The 19595-nt window shown below is 39.1% G+C and overlaps 1 protein-coding gene across 5 annotated transcripts in view; it reads right to left on the bottom strand.

Annotated features, from left to right (window-relative positions):
* grik2 (glutamate receptor, ionotropic, kainate 2) overlaps positions 1–19595 on the bottom strand; it is a 177417-nt gene that overhangs the window by 112091 nt on the left and 45731 nt on the right. For all 5 annotated transcript variants that reach the window (XM_054783107.1, XM_054783109.1, XM_054783108.1 and 2 more), the window contains exons 3-5: positions 11069–11236; positions 9896–10153; positions 3733–3914 (exon numbers count right to left, since the gene is read on the bottom strand). In XM_054783107.1, the coding sequence (XP_054639082.1) occupies positions 3733–3914; positions 9896–10153; positions 11069–11236 (608 nt within the window). The remainder of the gene's footprint in view (positions 1–3732; positions 3915–9895; positions 10154–11068; positions 11237–19595) is intronic.

Raw genomic sequence — 19595 nt, 5'->3', positions numbered from 1 at the left:
TTAGCGTAAACAGCAAACATTGGTGCTGCTTCTATTGCGGGCTAATGAATATATTCAATGGAGAGCTTTTAGGAAGACTGATATGGCAAAGAAGTGTCTGGATCTAGGCGCAAACTCCCAATTAATCACATGTTGTCACTTGCGCCCCTCGCTCTATGGCCGTGAAATTTGGATGGTGACTAAAACAATGAGATCACTTTCTGTCAGTGCTCACCCTTGAAAACTTACAAAAGCAATTTATCTCTAAAAGCACCTTGGAGATGAGATTTTAAAGTAGAATCACCTTGTTCTGTATAATTCCATTATCATTCAGGCTGTGTGAATGTGTGTGCTGGCCAGACGCCAATGCATTCTCACTGTGTGGTACTGTAATCTTGTGTCAGGGTCCTGCCTGCCATGCTAAGACTCAGAAAAATCAATATGAATCACAGATTAGGATTGTATGGAGAATGATTCAATAGGGAGGGTGGCTGTTAATGGCCGCTCGTATCTGGTGGCATACCTTGAGAGAACTCCAGCATTTCAGTGCTCGCTCACTTGCTGTCAATATTTTAATTTACAACATGCCTGTTGTAACCTTTTGCTCGTAATGATGTCAGACAAGGCTCGAAAGAAAGAACAGAAATGTCTGCTTGATGGAAATAACGCATGCATTATGAATCAAACCTCATCAGGCAGATGAGCCGCCCTAAAACTTCAGTTACTTACAGTCATCGCCAAAAATACATGCCAGAGATGTCAATGTCTTTGGCCATGGTCGTATAAATTAGGCTGAAAATTTGGCCGACTGGCCCAAAACACTGTCATCTTTGGCCTGCCAATAATTCTGGCCATGTGTCTAGCAGCGTGATGGACTGTTATAATACTGACGTTTCGATTGAATGTTTTGGATCTGACAATGCTGTGCAAGACACAAAATATATACAAACCCCATTTATGTAATGATTTTATGTTTTATGGAATGATATTTAGCCTTTTTTTTTCTGTAAAGCACTTTGAATTACCTTGTGTACAAACTGTGCTCTACAAATAAACTTGCTTTGCCTTGCTAGAACCTGGGTTAGCGTCCTCTCTGCGTTTTTCAGTTAACGCCAAAGATTTATGCCACCGGATTTGTTCTACGGTTTTATTTTAAATTTTTCTCCAGCTATATGTGAATGGACCTCAATTATCATCAATGGGGTTAGTTCAGATTATTTTTATCCTGTTTATGATTTTATTACTGATTATAATTCCTTGCAATCTTTTCTATAAAAACCTTTGTCTTTACAAAAATATGAAGAGTGTCACCCTGAGCCTTCTTCGATACCAAAGAGTATGCAGTATTATTGAAGTGAATTTCTTATAGGTCGTTCCGGCTTATCATTTAAAACTGACAGGTCCTTCTGATCGTATTTGGAGGAGTAAATTATCCCAGGGAAACTCCAAGTGCACTAAATTATAAGAAGAGGAGCAGACATAAAGTGTAGGTTCCAGTGCCGTGAACATTATAAATCGGTTACGCTATTGTTCATGGTCTGGGTGTAGTAGGGCCGTCTGCACACATCAGGCTGACGTCTGGGCGAGTCCTCTTCACTCCTGACTTAGAGGTCTCAACTTTAACCGGGGAGAGTTAGCCTTTTAAACGGAGTCGTCAGACGGGAGGTGCGCACATTTGAAACAGAAGTGTGGTCAGAAGTGCGGTCTTGCATCCCCGGGGTAACGAGGGTTTAAACACATTATTCCCAACACCACCTGGGGTAACCCCTTATTTGGAGAAATGAAATGTCTTCCCTCGGGGCTGTCGAAATGAACGAATGTACTAGCGGGTGAATGAGCGAGTAAAAATAACCCAGGTCAAGATTAGTTCTTGCTAGTTGGGTCAAAGCTTTCACTGTTTGGCTTTCCGTATATATTTTACAACCTTTCGTTTAAAACATGAATAATTGTCTGCTCCTGCATTATTATAATGTATCTTTTTAAGCTAAACAGAAAATGAATACAATTTTTAATCGTGATTAATTTAAATAATTTTCATAATGCAGTCTTCACACCTCGTTTCGTTTGGCAAGGTGTGGCTAATGGGCGAGGAAGCAAGGTAAATTATTGGTGTGTTGTGGAATGAGAAAACCAGAGCAGGACAGTCTTTCATTACTTTCCATTAGCAGGGTTTTCTCACAGACATTGTTAATGAAAAGAGTCCTTGAGCTTCCCCAGCTATTTAACACTCAGGCACTGATTAAAACCCCTGGGAGAGTGACAGTGTGCTGGGGGTGAATCATGTTGTCTTTAATATTTGATCAGTCCTGCAAGCACGATAATTATGAACATTTGCTAATTGAGGGACTCATCATATGTCCTTCCTCTCACTGCAAAGTGATAATGAAAAAGCGAAACAAAGGAATTAGCCATTGATGTATCTATCTGTGTTGCCTTGAAACTAAGTCACAATGAAGAATGTATCGTACGTTACGCTGCATCAAGCAGATCAACTGCCAATCTCATGGCAAGCGTTCCACACTTAAAATGGCAATTTTTGAGACTTACCTATTTCTTGTGAGCCGTGTATTGCTGAGGTTTTTTTCTCAGAGAGTAAAACTTTCTTCCACCTTTCAATGTCCCATTTTTGGTGCTCTGGTGCAAATTTTGCGTGGCGATGACGGAGACGAGGCCTTTGAAGACGTTTTTTGTTCTTAAAACCCTTCTCTTGCAGATGACATCTGATTGCTACTGGACTGCACTCGGTACCATTAACAACCTTTACTTGGGCTGAGGATCGTCCCATGTCCTGACGGACAGCCAACTGGATCTTCGGGTTCAGGGCCGGTGACATTTTTTGGGGGCTATCACTTACCTTTTTTGTTCCAAAACCCACAGGATCTTTAAAGAAGTCGCAAACGATTGTCTTCCAGCGTCTTTTAAAGGCCGCAGTCTTAAACTTTTGATCAGCTGATGAACAGCCTATTTCAGTTTAATCGTTGTTTGCAATCGTTGTTTTCAACTACTCTTAAAATTTTGATCAGGAGTGTACATGTATATATTAATGATTTTATCCCAAAATACTAGCTGAAGTCAATCATGGTCACTAGCAAGAAGAGAACAGGGCTTGGAATGTGAAGTCAGAAGACATACTGAAACCTTCAGCACCACTTATGCAAGAATTTAAGGTGAAGGTGAATATACAGTATGTATACAACTGATTTATATGTATATATGCCGCTTATCCCCACTAGAGTCACGGGTATGCTGGAGCCTATCCCAGCTGACTTTGGACGAGAGGGAGGGTACACCCTGGACTTGTCGGCAGCCAATCGCAGGACACATATCGACAAACAACCATTCACACTCACATTCATACCTATGGACAATTTAGAGTCTCCAATTAAGCTAACATGCATGTTTTTGGAATGTGGGAGTACCCGTAGAAAAACCATGCACGCACGGGAAGAACATGCAAACTCCACACAGAGATGCTCAAGCGGAGATTCGAACCCAGCTCTACCCGATCCCTCGACTGTGTGGATCGTGTGTCCATTAAAGTAGCTATTCAATATAAATAAAATCATTAAGGGGCCAAAAGTAATATGCCAATCTTGCCCCAAGATGAGTGTAAGTAAACCTTTGACCCCAACTGTATGTGGGAGCCAAGACTTTTTAAAGAAAACCCCCCAAAAAACTGAACATCCTGATAAATTTTGAAATACCTTTCTTTGTGTAATCTGCGCAAACACACAAAAATACATGGCCGCATACCTGTTTTAGGATCCCAGCAGCCATTTCATGTCCACAGTCAAAGATGATGTGGAACTCCTTCCCCCTTTTCATCTCCTTTAACAATGGTTTAGCATCCTTGGTCTCTGCAGGAAGTTGCCGGATCTTTAATCGAATGTTGTACCTTGACGGGGCCTTTATAAGTTCTTGCAGTCGAATCAGACCTTGAAATAAAAAAAACGGCAGAAGAGAAGAAAATGCATTCATGCGTTGTCTTATAAATTGTTGCTGTTTGAAAGGTTAAGCAAATACAGTGGCTATAGTTCTGGAAATGGCAATTTCCAAAATATACAGCGTCTCTGTTTTTCTTCGCACACACCAGAGTACTTCTGATTAAGCTTGCAGCAGCCGTCTTGCCAGATGTACTAATTATTGCATCTGTACAATCATTTTACCCTGAATATAATGTAGAATTAAATTCCAAAACTCCCCATATGTCCGATAATTTAAGCCTTTTGTGTCTGTCACTTTAGTAGCGATAGTCACTTTGTTGTTGTTATGCTGTACAGTAGATGGAGCTGGCAGCAATACAGCTAGTTTGTCCTGACAGCTAAACAAGAAGAAGAAGAACATCCGATTTAAGGTGGCCGTCTTCCGTATTGATGGAGTCTAAAGTACAAGCCCTGCTGCAAGATCCATATTTAACCCAGCATGAATATTTTATCCTCTCTAAGCGTTTATTAGAGGGCTGTCTGGGAGTCTCCTGAGTGTAAAACAGATTGGTTTGCCTATGATAAATATCCTTGCAAGGGAATGGCCCAACAAGCCTCCGTGCGCACTGATATGCTCCTTATAAGATATTAGCCAGCCCAGATGGCCAAAGGTAAAAATAATTGAATTAGTCACAGTCCTAAAGGTTCCCAGCGTCAAGGTTAAACATGACCCTTGGCACATTGTGTGACTTTTAGCGTTCATATCCATTTGAACATGTTGGAAAGCGATAAACAGTCAGAGGCTTAAGATTCTGAGGTTTTCCATTGATTTAGATTTTGTATTTCTAGTCATGATTCTATAGTTAACACAAATTAATGTGTACATGGAGACTATAGCAAATAGCTTTAATAGCATTTGGAGATGCATGAAGAAGAAGGATCAAGTGCAATCAGTCCAATTTACCGTTTCACTGTAATAAATCAGAAAATGCATTTATCTAATGAGTACAATGAGCAAACAGGTCAGCCATTACATGTGAGACAGCTGAAGACCAATATACAAAACAAGTATGAGTTCATGACCATAGGTGAAAGTCAGTTTATTAAAGTAAAGTAAAGACAACGGATAAATGCATGTAATAAAACAAGAGCAGTTAGCTGGGCACGGACTTGTGCTAAGGCCAAACAATAATGCCAACCAGTGGGAAGTATTCCCTACACAACCTATAAGAAAGTTTCATATTAGAAAATGTTGGTTTTGAAGTGTGCTGGTTCAAAACTACAACAAAAAAACAAATTTATCATAGGCAGGTTCAAAGGATAAAGGCATTTCTTTGACAACAGTCATTGCAAGGACTAATACTCAGAACGATGGGGAAGTCCAGGAAACCAGCTACGCAAAACTGTTCACAGTGAAGTGACTTTTAAATTGGCATAGAAAAATCTAAATCGGCATCTTCAAACGCGACATAAATTTCCAGTTGCCCACATGGACAAGCCAGATGCCCATCTGGACAAAATGATATGGTGAATCGAGACAAAGAGTAAGCGTGACTTTGTCTCCTTGCTGGTGTGAACATGCCCCCCTCTTTCAAGCTTTGTCTTCTTATGAATTAAAGGTTGTTAAGGACTGTGCCATTAATTCTGCATGTATTTAACGTATTTTAATGTATTTTTTTTCCTAATTCAAGTATTTTCAAGCATAAAAATTGCTAAATTAACTCAAATACAAATATAAGGATTTCAGAAGACGAAGTAGCATTCTACACTGGTCACTAGGTGTCAGGAATTTTCGGTGAGACACACAATCACCAGGCTTGATCACTGGAACAACAGGCCTTTATAGCAGGTTTCAAATATCTAACAACAGGCACAATAATAATAACATAATAATCATAAGAATAACTACAGAAGTTAAAAGCTAAAACTCAACTCGGAACCCCTGACATCACCTCCTGTCTGCCACCCACTCATCTCCCCTCGCAACACATACGAGAACGAGTTTTATTTATGTCTTATTTTCTGTTACTGTATCTACTATATTGGGTAATACAAGTGCAAAGGTGACTATGGGGTGTTATTTAACGTCTAGAGGGCCTTAATGATGTTAAAAACCATATTTAGAAGGTCATAAACCGGTTCTCTATGCTCCAACTATTAAAATATTCCATTTATAAATAAGGATAAGTTCACTTATCACGGTCGGGACTGGAACCAATTAACTATGATAACAAGGGATTACTGTATCTGGTAAATCACATTCAAAATGGAAAAATGATCAATTAGTCTGGATCAAATCTATATAGACATTTGATAGATGATGACAGATGTACAGACTAGCAGATCGCTTTAAATTCCTGTGTTGAATTAACATACTAACTAGAAGATAACTATTGCAAATGTCCAGAGCAATGGTACAGCTTTACTCATATGTGTTACTATGTCCCTGCCCAAGAAAAAAGTCATTTCAGTGAAGGTAATGTTTATCTTATGACTTTACAGGTTGAAGCAAAGGCTCCTTACTTAAACGGGGTTTGTTGGTCAAGTAATTGGCCCAAACATTGTATCGCGACAGAAATGACTGTAGAAATTACCTCATTAAAAATTTTGGTGTGTGAGACAATTGCAACTTCAACAGTCAATAATAAGCAAAGCCACATTCACTGGACTCACTTCGCTCTGAAGGCTATTAATACCATAAACTGCCCAAAATTGAAAATTCACAAATTTGGATACAGTTCCTAAATGAGCTCTGTCGTCTAGGTGGCCTTGCCGACACTGTATTGCCACCCATGAGAGGTTGTTAAGTAATGTTCCGTTCAAAAATTACGCTCAATGTTAAGCTGACCACAGTGTTTTACACCAATATTGGCTTTCTTTGAGGGGAAACAATTACTCACCAAAACACACAGTAGCACAAAGACAAAGCTGTCAGTGTTAGTGGAAATACGTATAGAACAAATCCGTTCTTTCCCGGCCGGCGTTATGGTATCAAAGTCTGTTTTCCCTTATGGCCTCATCAAAAGTCCCTGTTGGCATTCCAGGGAGTTGTAAGGATGTCATGCCTGGCTTGCGGAGCTATAACACATGCTGCTGCCATCTAGGTTTTTGATGTTTCAAAGTTGAGCCATTAGATGTGTCCCGTTGTGGTTATTGATTTGATTGTTTGCTCCCTGCTTGGCGGAAAAAGAGTTCATCGAGAAACTGTTCCCCTAACACTTTTCAATTCCCTTCCCAAAAAGATGGGATTGTTCACAACAGCAGGCTTTTTGGATGCATTGTGCTGTAGGAATTGGGCCATTAAGAAATGCAATATTCTTTCTACACTGAAATAAGAAAAAAAACAAAATTGACAAGTTTAACTTATGTGTGGGTTTCCTGTTTTCACCTTAAATTCCTGTCTGTCTTATTTCCTTTTGTTGTTTGGCAGCAGTGTTGCCAACTTGGCAATTTTGTGGCTAGATCTGGCGACAATCCAACCCCCCTTGACGACATATTTTCTCAAAAGCAACTAGCGACTTTTTCTGGCGTTGTTGGGGAGTTTTCTAATATGGTGAAAGCAGGTATTGTTCTGCATTTTGTGTTCTCACTGAGCAATGGCGGGTGCTGTTGACACGTCCACCCCGCCCAATGGCAGTCACAAGCCATAATGTGGAGCTCTACACATCGAAAGTGTAAATGAATTGCTTTTACATATATTCACCAGATGAATGTGCTACTCACAAAGCACACTGAGCCAATGAGTTTTTGAGTGTTCTTCCTTTAAGAATTTTTATATTTGGTTATAGACAGCATTTTGTAATATAACAATTTTCTATTCATACAGAAGAGATTTGTACTTTAAATGTATTGAAATTATAAGCCATCTTTGAGTAAACTATGAGTATCATCTGAGTATCTCTTTGCCGGGCCAAGTGTCCTGGTTTTCGGTAATCAAAATATGGTCACCCTATGTCAGGAAAATATGGTTAGTTATTAGACTTAAAATGTTTTGTGTCCATTATTCCATGCTCTTACTAATATCAGTTATTATTATGAACTAATATACATACAGTATGTGTTTCTGCTATGATTCACATTAATGCCATGCAGACGTACTATGATTATCCAAAATGACACCACAATTTTGCCTCGGTTTGCCTGCATTATGCGTTTAGCATACAATATGGTGCACTTCTTGCCATGTTATCAATACACCGTGTGAGTTCATCTGTATTCTTATTGTATTTATGTTAGCACAAAAAATCCTTCCTTGTTGGCATCCTATTAGCTAGCAAACAAAATAGCAACCGGAACTGGAAGTCTGCGACGTCACACCGCCCGTCTGTGATGTCATCAGCAGGTGATTCTTAAAAATGTTCAAGCAAACATGTTTTTGTAGTTTTATAATTACAGTATCGTTTCACATGTATAACACAATTGTAAAAACATACAAATGAATGACGAATTAAAGGGCTAAATGAACATTAAAGGTTACTTTTACCTTTACTAAATGACTGATATCATTCACTGGTCCCAAAGACACGACGTGGCAGCGAGATCAAGCACCACCACCTTCCTTTTTTCTTATGAGTTATTTCTGGAATTCAATAGTGTTTCTCACCTTATTTGTCAAAATGCTGGCACTTGCAACTTTCTTTGCCTCCATTTTGGGTTATTGAGGCGAGAAACAGTATTGAATTCAAGAAATAACTCATGGCAAAACAGGAAGGTGGTGGTGGTTGATCTTGCTGCCACATCGTGTCTTTGGGAACAGTCACGTCAAGAGTCACGTCTTCAATAAAGGTAAAAGTAACCTTAAATGTTAATTTAATTTGTTTTCAGTTAACATTTTTGGCTTTCTGTAACGGATTCATTGGATTTACACTATTTCTTATGGGAAAAAAATGATAAGGTTAGAGTATGTTTCGGTTAGAGTCGGTCCTTCCAAGGTTCAACTGTATATCCAACTTAACAGACCACTTTTGATGTCTGAATAATGCAGAGATCACTGCAGTCATGAACCTCAGGCATATTGATCTACACATCACTTTAATGGCTGTTAACCTCAAGTACAATTTTCTATGTAACTAGCGTCAGATTAGCTTTACTTTGTTAATCACAACATGCCAGTACTGAAGGATGTTCAATTAGGCAAAAGCCAATGTGTTTGTTGGATGGAGCTCTAGGAGGCCTGGCAGCTTGTCCTCAGGCTGGCACCCACTCTGACCCTCGGCATATGTTACATGTGCTCAGCCTGTTTGGCTTATTTGCAGCCCAATGACCTGGACTGCAATAATGAAAACGTTTGTACAAGTCCTGCTTCCCAGAGTGATCAGGATGAAATGGCATCTGTAACTTGTACATCTAAATAAAGGTAACAACACGAACCTGTCTTCAATAATAATAATAATATTAAAAATAATATATTTATTTGTATCATATTTCACCTGCAATGATGTGTAGTGACACATACAACTGTGTAGTGCTGTCCAGTATCTAAAGCCTAGATGAAAGTGAAGGGTGTGTGAGGAAAGGCATCTGGCATAAAAATCGAGCCAGACAAATCATGCGAGTGATTTGCCTTTGGCGGCCCCTGATGTAAGAAGCCAATCAATATATTAGAAATACTAGCAGTCCAATATACTGTATATGATGTAATATTTCATGGTATAAATGACATAATATTTCAATGTCATTATACGGTATTTGTACCATCCCAGAATGTTTAACCTATACTGAAGAATTTGAAATATTTCTTCATGATACAATGTCTGTTTGTCCTTCATTTTAATTTTTGAGGCAACCACTCAACTGTTGTCCACCACTGGATCTTGAGGTACCCTCGACCTATACCACTAGTTTCCCTATGTTCCCATTCAACTGTCATTATTTGTTTCAGAATATAACAGATAAAGTAGGTTTATAATAGCTTCTATTGTCTGTTTCTTCTAAAAAAAAAGCTCTTCAACACAAAGAAATTCTTCATCACAAACTGTGTTAAAATGACTCACCGGTGCTGTCGTCATAAACCACCGTGACTGTCTTCCATTTGAAGAAGTGCACCAAGTCTAGGATTGCTCGGCTGAGGGATGAGAAGTCTGGATATAGGCTGACGTAGAAGACATCTTTGTTGTCTGAAACCTGGTGCTTCCACTTAGTCTGGATGTGGGGCACCCCCAAGGCATTGCAGATGGACTGGACAGCATTGGCCGAAGAACTGTGAGAGGGGCCAAAAATAGCCGCCACTCCCAGGGAAAGCTGGTCACAGGCTGGAGGAGAAAACAGACTAGTAAGAACACTTACACCAAAAATGATGACGACGAACAATGGGCTTGATTCACCAATACGTTCTGAAGAGTTTTCTGACACTTGTTCTTAGAAAGGTTCTGAAGGAACCAACCAAAAACCTACAGTGTTTGTTACAAGTTACATATCCAAAGTGGGCTGAGTGGGCTGGCCGCAGACTCGACAGCCTTACCATCGCATTAGTGTCACTCTCGCAATTTTTCAAAAATTAATGAATTAATAAATGATTGCTGTTTCATGGTTGACTATGGACTATTATTAGTCAAAAAATATTTAAAGATAAGTTACATGTAGTATTCTCATCACTCGGTGTCAGTAATGTTACATTGATGAGACATGACATTATACTGTATTACATTACCTTCACACTGCATGTAGTCAGCCAACGCATGTCCAACATGATAGAGTGAAAAAAAGTTATCCTCCCATTCCGTGTGGAAGTGGTAAGTTTTTGGCTTCTTTTGGCTACTTTGTCCTTCTTCCCCACTCCATTTGAAACACTTTCTTAAGTTTAAAATAAGTAAATTGGAAAGGCTAACTAGTTAGCTCGGTAGCTTGTTATGCTAGCAGCGGCTGTCTCTTTTGCCCCTGCAGTGATCTCGTAGCCTGTGCAATGTGGTGTAAACAAAGAATAATAGGAGTGCAAAGGTGACTAAGGGGTGTTATTTCATGTCTACAGGGTTTTAATAATGTTAAAAACTATATTTAGAAAGTCATAAACAGGTTTTCTATGCTCTAAATACGAAAACATTTATTTTCTTAATATGATTCCTTGATTCCTACTTTGTGGAAATTCACTTATTGCAGTCCAATTGGGAACCAGTTAGACGCGATAAACAAGGGATCGTATAGGCTATATCATGACAAACACAGAATACCTTTCCTGGAGGCCTCAAAACTGTCGTAGATGTTTATCCTTTGGATATCGTATGTAAGAGTGGTGTTTGGCAGTAGAGTTCTGTTCCTGTTGATTGTATTCAAAGCAAATTTAAAGGCGAGTTCCTCAGCACCCGATGGACCACTCTCGATGGACTCAAATATCCCTCCTGTCAAAGACAGAAGCAAGCACAGATAAAATTGACAATGCAGAATCTTCTCGCAGGACAAGGTTGATGATGAGTACATGAGTGAAGTCACACACAAAGTCACGTACACTGCAAACACAAGCAAGGTTGTATATTTAAAATGTGATTAGCCATCATCTGATTTGCATAATTTGCCCTGATGCATTAAAAAAAGTGAGCAAAAACATGAAAAGCGAACCAAATGTTTCAAAATACAAATTAACTTTTTGTCCCAACAAGTATTTGATGCAAGCCTTTGATTCCCTGTTAAGTTAGTACGTTTACCCCCTTACAAAGACCGCCCACACTTGTTGGTAGGTGTATTTTAACAGACAGCGACCGAGTACCAACATCTATCTAGATCTCCTATCCAGTTGACTCCCCACAGCACACATGAAGTCCTGTTCTTTAATATAATGTCCTTTCCTGTGATATATTTGCTGTTTCAAATATATTAGAGCTCCGCAATGGCAGAGTAACATTGCAATACTGTCATATGAAAGAAATTTCAATGTCAGTATGTTGAAATGACAAATGTGCAAATATATAAAATGCGGGTGATTTAATACAGTCACTCGCAAAAGCGAGTACACCCCTCACATTTCAGCAACCATTTTATCATATTGTCTCAAGGGACAATACTGTAGAAAACTTGGGTATAACGTACAGTTGTCAGTGTACAGCTTGTATGGCAGTAGAGAGTTACTGTCCTCTGAAAATAACTCAACACACAACCATTATTGTTGAAGTAACTGGCAAAAAAGTCATTGCCCCACTGTAGGAAACTGTGATATAACATGGAGCTGTCAGTTTATACTGTAGCTTGTATAGCAGTATAGATTTACTGGCCTGTGAAAATAACTGAACACACAGCCATTATTGTTGAAGTAGCTGGCAACAGAAAGTCAATACCCTTCAGCGTACACGTTGTGCCCAAAGTGTCAATATTTTGTGTGGGCACCAGTGGGCACAGTGGAATCCTCTTTCACTCCACGAAGACATGACTGAGTTGGTGAATGTTGGGCTCCCTGAGCTTGAGGATGCTCAATTGGGTTCAGGTCTGGAGTAAGTCATACAGTACTAATCCATTCCATCACCTTCAGCTTCCTCAACTCATCAGCTGTCATCCTGGAGGCGCGTTTGGGGTCATTATCATTTCACAAAACTGCCATGCAAACCAGTTTCTGAAGGGAGGGGATCATGCTTGGCTTCAGAATGTCACAATATAGTACTGTCCGTCCACATATTTATTAATACCACAAGATTCAACGTGCCGCAGGATAAAAGACAAGTTTGTTACATGCTAAGAACCAAGTCATTCAAAAACGGAGGTTCCACTGTATTGACTTTGACACGGATTCTTCTAGACTGGATTGTCTGGTAGTTCACCATGCACAGTTCTGGCAGAAGCCTGGCCAATTCCTTTCTTTCACTTGTACACAGTCACAACCGGCAAATTTCAGTCGCAGTGGAAGCATCTGCAGTAGCTCTCGGTCCAGCATCCCCATACATCTAACCAACAATGGCCGCCTGCTCTGTTTAACTACAGAGAGATCACATTTGGATCACACAAAGTGTTGTGGGAACAGCAGCAAAAGGGAAGTCCTATATATGATTTTACAGCTGGGTTGCATTTGTTATTGTGGTTTAGCAGGAATATATTTCTCTCTACTACTCTAAACCAGACAAGACTTTACACTTGACAGCCCTGTGTGAGATGTGTTAATAGCGCCTTCATTGATGGAGACACATATGAGATTGCAGTACAACTAAACGTGTTTGTACTTAGCAGACAAAAAAGTGTCTCTCCGTTATTATATAGTGTGTATTTCTAGTTTGTCAAAGTAGCTCTCGTGAAGAAGGTCTGGGATATACAGAGGCCCAATCCCATTATTCAGTAATTTCAACGAAAGGAAGGTGTAAGGAACGTGAGCTTGTATCTCCAATGAGACAGCACTCACAAAGTGCACACCTCTGCCAAGGCAGCACATTGTTTACCCAAAGCCCCCAAAGCCCCATTTAAAAAAAGGGATTGCCACAATACCAAATTGCTATACTGCAAATTGCTCAATGTAATTGTTAAGCTTCAAAGTTGAGGGGTTTCTTTGGTCAGCCAAGTAACACACCTCCACGGAGTGTGGTGAGGTAATAATATCTACATTTCACTACAGTTACCGTGGATGTATAGAGAAAGAAGAAGAAGACAGCAATTACGCTCCCTTTGCAAACACAAATGATGTTCCCATGAGAAGTTACATTATTCAGTCATTGATCCATTGATTGTCTTTTGTGAGGCCTTTCTGTGTGAATGATTCCCGTTTTAGAAGAGAAGCGTGTAGAAGAAAGCGATGTTTACTGATTTTGGATATCGGTTGCCTCCTCAAGGCTCAATAATCCTCATTTAACAGTTCCTTCAGTAACCACACATTCACTGTAGTTCAATTTGCTGTTCAAATGAAGCTGGTTAGCTAAACAGTCATGTGCAAATTAACACGGGACTGCAAGGAGACAATACGGCATCTGGGTGCAGACCTTTTAATGTACCGATATGACAGAGCGCCTGAATAATCTGTGCTTTTGAATTACGCTTGTTTAGATTAGGAGGTCTTCATAACAGTTCAGTACAGCCACAAATCACACCAATAACCATTGCATTGAATCAACATCTCTCTTAAACAGGTCCCATAAAAACTAAACTACTAGGATTTATTACACTCTTAATGCACAATGTATGACATGCGTCGGAGTAATAAATTGGTAGATGCGTGCATATTATGTATGATACAAAGGAGGCACAAGTGCTATCAGTCATCTACAAATTAAGGACATATCAACTTACTTGTGGATATTTATGGGATTCATTGTATCCCATGGAATAATATTGCATTACTCATTCCCTACTGAAGTTATGTTCGTGTTCCGAGGTTGACTATGACTGTGCACCGCTGCATCAGCCATCCTTTTTTAAAATAAGGAATAGGCCAGCAGCTCTTTACACTCTTGACAGCATGACTGTGTAAACATAAACATCAGGATTCAAACGATTGGGTCCCCAAGCAATGTCCTTAGGGACTGAGTCACTTCTGCCAGTAAAAGGAAAATCATTATAGTCTCAAGGTATAACCAAAGTAAATAAATATTAACTTTCATGAAACTCTGCTGCACAAACATGGTAGACTTAAAACTGTTTCAGTCAAATAAAAAAACAGTAACGGCTCCAGTGTAAGTCTTTTAAAATGGGAAAGTGTGTTTAACTCATGGGCCCCCACAGCGACTACAACCCTCCGGTGAATAGTCCTGGCAGTCAGCAGATGAATGGACAAAGATAAGGCCTGAGAAGATGGAGGTGGAGTGCTTGGGTTTTTAGATCAATGTACGCTGACTGGCCTGCAATTCAATCAATCAAGCCCTTAGGGAGCAGTAGAGAGCATCTGTGAGAGATTGAAGTGTTTTGTTTGGGTTAGCCCTATGGCCCAGCCCTACTGACTTGGTGTCAGTCAACAGGAGCTCAGGCCCCATGCTTTATTTACCTCAACTACCAACACTCTACTGTAATCCATACACACCACTGCACAGGTACTGCAGGTACCATCTATCACAATTGCTTACCCTTGAACAGACTCACTCTTATCACGGCTTCCTTACGGTGATTTCACCTGTTGACTTCCAAATCCTCTTTTCCCCAAGGTTTGTGCTAAGTAGAGATACCACTGGCTATAGCAATACTGGCAAGAAGCATGTGCTTTAATTTATATTCATCTCATGGGAAACCCTATTTTGCATGCCATAAAGAGTTTGAAGAATTGAATAAGTATCACTTTGATGGTATGCGCAGAAATTGTAACGCTGTGCCTTTCAGGTTGCTTTGCTCTCACAGGAAACACAGAGCATCCGTTCTTCCTGTTAAAAAAGGCTGTCCAGTAGATGTCCAGTTTATAAACATTCTGACAAATCAGAATAACTGCAGATAGGTGAAAATTCAGGCTTGGCCGGCTGTGGGTATATCACTTATATTCCCGATTAAAATAATGCAACACATAAATACATAACAAATAAATCCAAGCTATAATTCACCTAGCCTGGTGGGTACATTATAGACGCTGATATAACCAGCAATTTCTTAGACAAGATGCATCTAAAAAGCATGGAAATTGACATTTTCTCAGGGGTGTGTTTCAATTAGCTGAGCTCCGCAGGAAGGAAACTAAAAACGAGACCTTCCGGCATCTGAAAAGTTAGAGCGCTGACAACTTTGCAATGAAATTTCAAGGGAGCAAAGCTCACATCTCCAGAGAAAGACGATGTCAGAGAGAATAACATTTTGTAGCTCGCTACCAACTACAGACCTTCCCCTTTCATTTCACATTAGCCTCCTTGAAATTGTTCTCTAAATGGGTATTTCCTGGTTATGATTTATAAGTCCAATAAAAAAAATGCAATCGTACAAGATGGATATTCTTAATATATACAATATAAATTAATAGCTTTCAGTGTTTTAATAATAACATAGCAGGTGAGATGTGACACCACACTAATGACACCTGCAGATCATCTAATTATTAATGTAGTCCTCCATGGTGTCACAGTCTCATTCACAGCATAATTGAAATTACCCAACTTGTTGTGATGCCTGTGCTGCATTCCTTGGATGTTTAGGTGGCACTCTAAAAACTATTGGTTTCTCACCTTTAAAATTAAAAAAGGAAAAAAAAAGTTGGACACCTTGTTTTTTGTGAGTACTTCTTCCGAAAAAAAAGATGAGCGGGGGTTAAATGGAATGTGGTCAAACCTAACGACCAAACCTAACGGCATACTGAACATACAGCATGAGCGTGACTCTTGGGACAGGGAGGACAAGCGCTATAGAAAATGAATGGAAGGATGGTAACTAGGGGTGGCACAAGATCTCGCGAGATTAAAACTTGACAAGATTTCTCATTCAGAGAAAAAAATGTCTCGTGGGGCACAAGGCCTGGGATGATCATAATGATATCATTAACAAATAATCAGACAATAAATGAAAATGAACTCTATCTTTTTGCCGGCCTCAGTATGTCGCCATGTGAATGCATGTCTGTTGTTGTTGTCTCTCGCCTCCAAACAGGCAGGAAGAGGATTCACTGGCATGTTTGTGCCATAGAGCAACGGCATGAACTCTTTGTCTCTTTGTCTCTTTGTCTCAGTGGGTGGAGGCGGGGCCGCTAGCATACACACAGAGTGCAGAAGAGTGTAACATAGTAGAAATTAAATTAGCAGATTGCGATATATTGTCATAGATTTTTTAGATGTACTTTTCTTAAAAGTAATGTTCGTCTCGTAGACCCAATTTCGTGTATCGTCTCATGAACCGAGTGTCTCGCAACACCGGTCTCTATAGTGTGTGTAAAGCTTGTCATCACAAAAACATCTTTTCCAGGCATTTTCTACCATCCTCTCCCTATCCCACACTTCCCAATCATTTTAAAGCCCTCAAATGTTGCAAAATACCACTCGTGGCTAATCTCACAAAGCACAGACAGAATGGCATTCACGTACGTGCACACGCAAGGGCGCGCTTTTGAAGTTTGCCAATGAACACCTGAATGACTCAATGTGATGTGGTAGGATGAGGCCAAAATTGAGCTCTTTGGCAACTCGAACTACAGTATTTGGGAACAGCAAAATGCTGAATGAGACCGAGGGATACTCTGATCAATGGGCCGCCAATTACTATCGGCAAGACACGCAGATATTTCCCTGTGCACTGTCACCTGTGCATTCTTGTGCATGTGACGAAGACGCTCGTATCTACTTCCGCGACGGAGCGCCCCGGCCATCTTGTTTACGTATGTCTTCCACAGAGGAAGAAAATGCGATACGGCTGGAGACAAATATAACGCTGTGCGTTTTGTGACGTTTGATTTTTTTGGAGAAGCCATTTTTGTGACGCAAATGTACTGTATTAATCTTTTCAACGCATATTGAAATAAGCAAATAAGCGGAACTACGTTCTTCATCACAGAAATATGACCAGAACTGGACTTAGGAGACCAAGTGGGGAGTACGTCGTTGTTAAGGGACTACAATGCTGATGGGAATGTCATACAACTTCATGTCAAAAAATCCGAACTATCCTTTTAAGTTGGGCAGGACAGATTTCCATTTAATGGAGATATTTATTTGTATTATTTATTCTGTTAATTTTGTTATCTTGAACTAATAATTGATTAAACAATTATTTTCCCATGTATTCGTGTTATTCAAAAACATGCATCTAAATTAAATTCAGGTTTGTGTCAAATAGTATAAAAATTGTTTCAAACAAATAAAGACAAAAAATAACAACAAAAAAAACTATCCGCCCAAAAGTTTATACAGTATTTTAAGAATCACCTGTTTGCCAGGGCTCAGGCTAAGATTGTCCTTCACATTTCTCTATGGCAGGTGCGTCCAAAGTTCTAAGAGTATAATCTAAGAGTATAATTTAACAAAAACACACAAAAAAATTAAGTAATTGTAATCTAACAAGAAAAAGTCGTAATTTTGCAAGAATGACGTCGTAATGTAGAAAATAATAAGGTCATTTTAGTTGCATAAAAGATTGCATAAAGATTATATATTATATATTATGAAAGTAAAATCAAAATATTATGGGAATAAAGTCATAATAATGAGAAAAACATTTACAAGAAGAAAGTTGAAATATGAAAAATTTAAGAAAAAACAGTTGTAATTTTGTGAGAATAAAGTAAAAATAATCAGAAAAAAAAATTGTTTTCTAACAACAAAAAAGTTGCAATTTTATGAGAATAACGTCGTAATATTATGAGGTCAAATAAAGCCACTTCAGTAGCATGGAGTTAAAATATTAAAGGAAAAATAGGTTATTTTTTTTTAAGTAGCAATTTTATGATAAACAAACAAAAGAAAATAAAGTTGTACATTTTGGAAAATTAGGTTGGGGAAAAATATTATGCAAAGAAAGTCATAATATTACAAAAACAAAATTCATGAAGATTATTTGAGAAGAAAGTTGAAATATTTGGAAAACTGAAAAAAACAGCAAAAATGGCAAAAAAAAAAGAGCAAAGACCAAAGTTCAAACTAATAATACCCCTTTTCACCGATATCAAAACGCTGAGATGCATTTTTTTGTAACTGTATATACTGTAGCTTCTTAGCATAGACGCACGTGTTGGTTTGCAAAATATCAAAGAGGTCCCTGCATCCTTTCATTTTTCAGTGTGAGGCCCTCAATGAAAAAAGTTTGGACACCCCTGTTTATGGCGTGCCAAGTCAATAGGTAGACATTATGCCTCTCAATGTTCTCATTCTTTAAAAAAAATGACTAATTGCATGTCCCACTTCAGCTCATTCTTTGTTGCTTCCCCCTGCACCTTCACTCCCTGTCTCTTGTTGACAGTTTGATGGCGATCAGTGTAAAAATATCAGTGCTGCAGAACGGGAAGCATAGTGTGTTTCATCTTTATTACAGTTAAAACTCCGCAGCAGTAAACAGTTCTTGCGGGGGAGATGGGAACGCAACAAGGTAAGGCAACACAGAGCAAACACATTCAATTGCAAAATATAGTGTTCAAAGGAAAAATAAAATAATAAATTCAGTCACACATGGGTCATGGTGGTGCTAAATACAACTAAAAATATGTACAACCAGATGAATAATAAAAAAAAAACATTTTACCGTAAGCTGAAGACGGTGGATATAGTGCATTTACATGACCATACAGTGGAACCTCCAATTACAAATGTGCAATGTATTCAATGCCCTATGTATACATGACCTGGATGAATGAGAATATTCCCAGACATAATTTTATCGCAGTAAATGCCTAAAAAAACATGGCGACTTCCATGGCAATTTTTGGGAGCAGCAATCAACAAAAGAATCTTGGGGAATCCTGGAGATACTGCTGCATTAACTAAATGTAATGTATATCATAGATTAATGATTTTCCTGAGCTGGCCATCAACCGACATGGAATTGTGTGTTGTATATCTGCGTGTCTTGCACAAGACACTTGTGAATTGTTAGGAATAGCAGTCACATTATTATTTAATGGTGTGTTTGTGCTGAACAGTTTGTACCTTTTCATGCAAGATCAACAGCAGAAGGCTCTATACTTCAGGGAGCTGTATGCAGCAGTTGATGGAGATTTAGAGGGAAAAGACTGAAGATGCTTCCACTAAGTGAGCCACTTGAGAATTACAGCTAGGCTGTTGTTTTTATTCATCTGTCTTTTACACTGCCTTCTCTCCTTCTATTCATCCGTTTCTGTTTCATCATCCTACGAGTACTATTATTGCAACAGATATAAGTAGGCAATGAGTAATTTCCCTTTAT

Source organism: Dunckerocampus dactyliophorus, chromosome 7, assembly GCF_027744805.1.
Source record: "Dunckerocampus dactyliophorus isolate RoL2022-P2 chromosome 7, RoL_Ddac_1.1, whole genome shotgun sequence".
Lineage (NCBI taxonomy): Eukaryota > Metazoa > Chordata > Actinopteri > Syngnathiformes > Syngnathidae > Dunckerocampus > Dunckerocampus dactyliophorus.
This window is presented reverse-complemented; position numbering and strand designations above follow the sequence as displayed.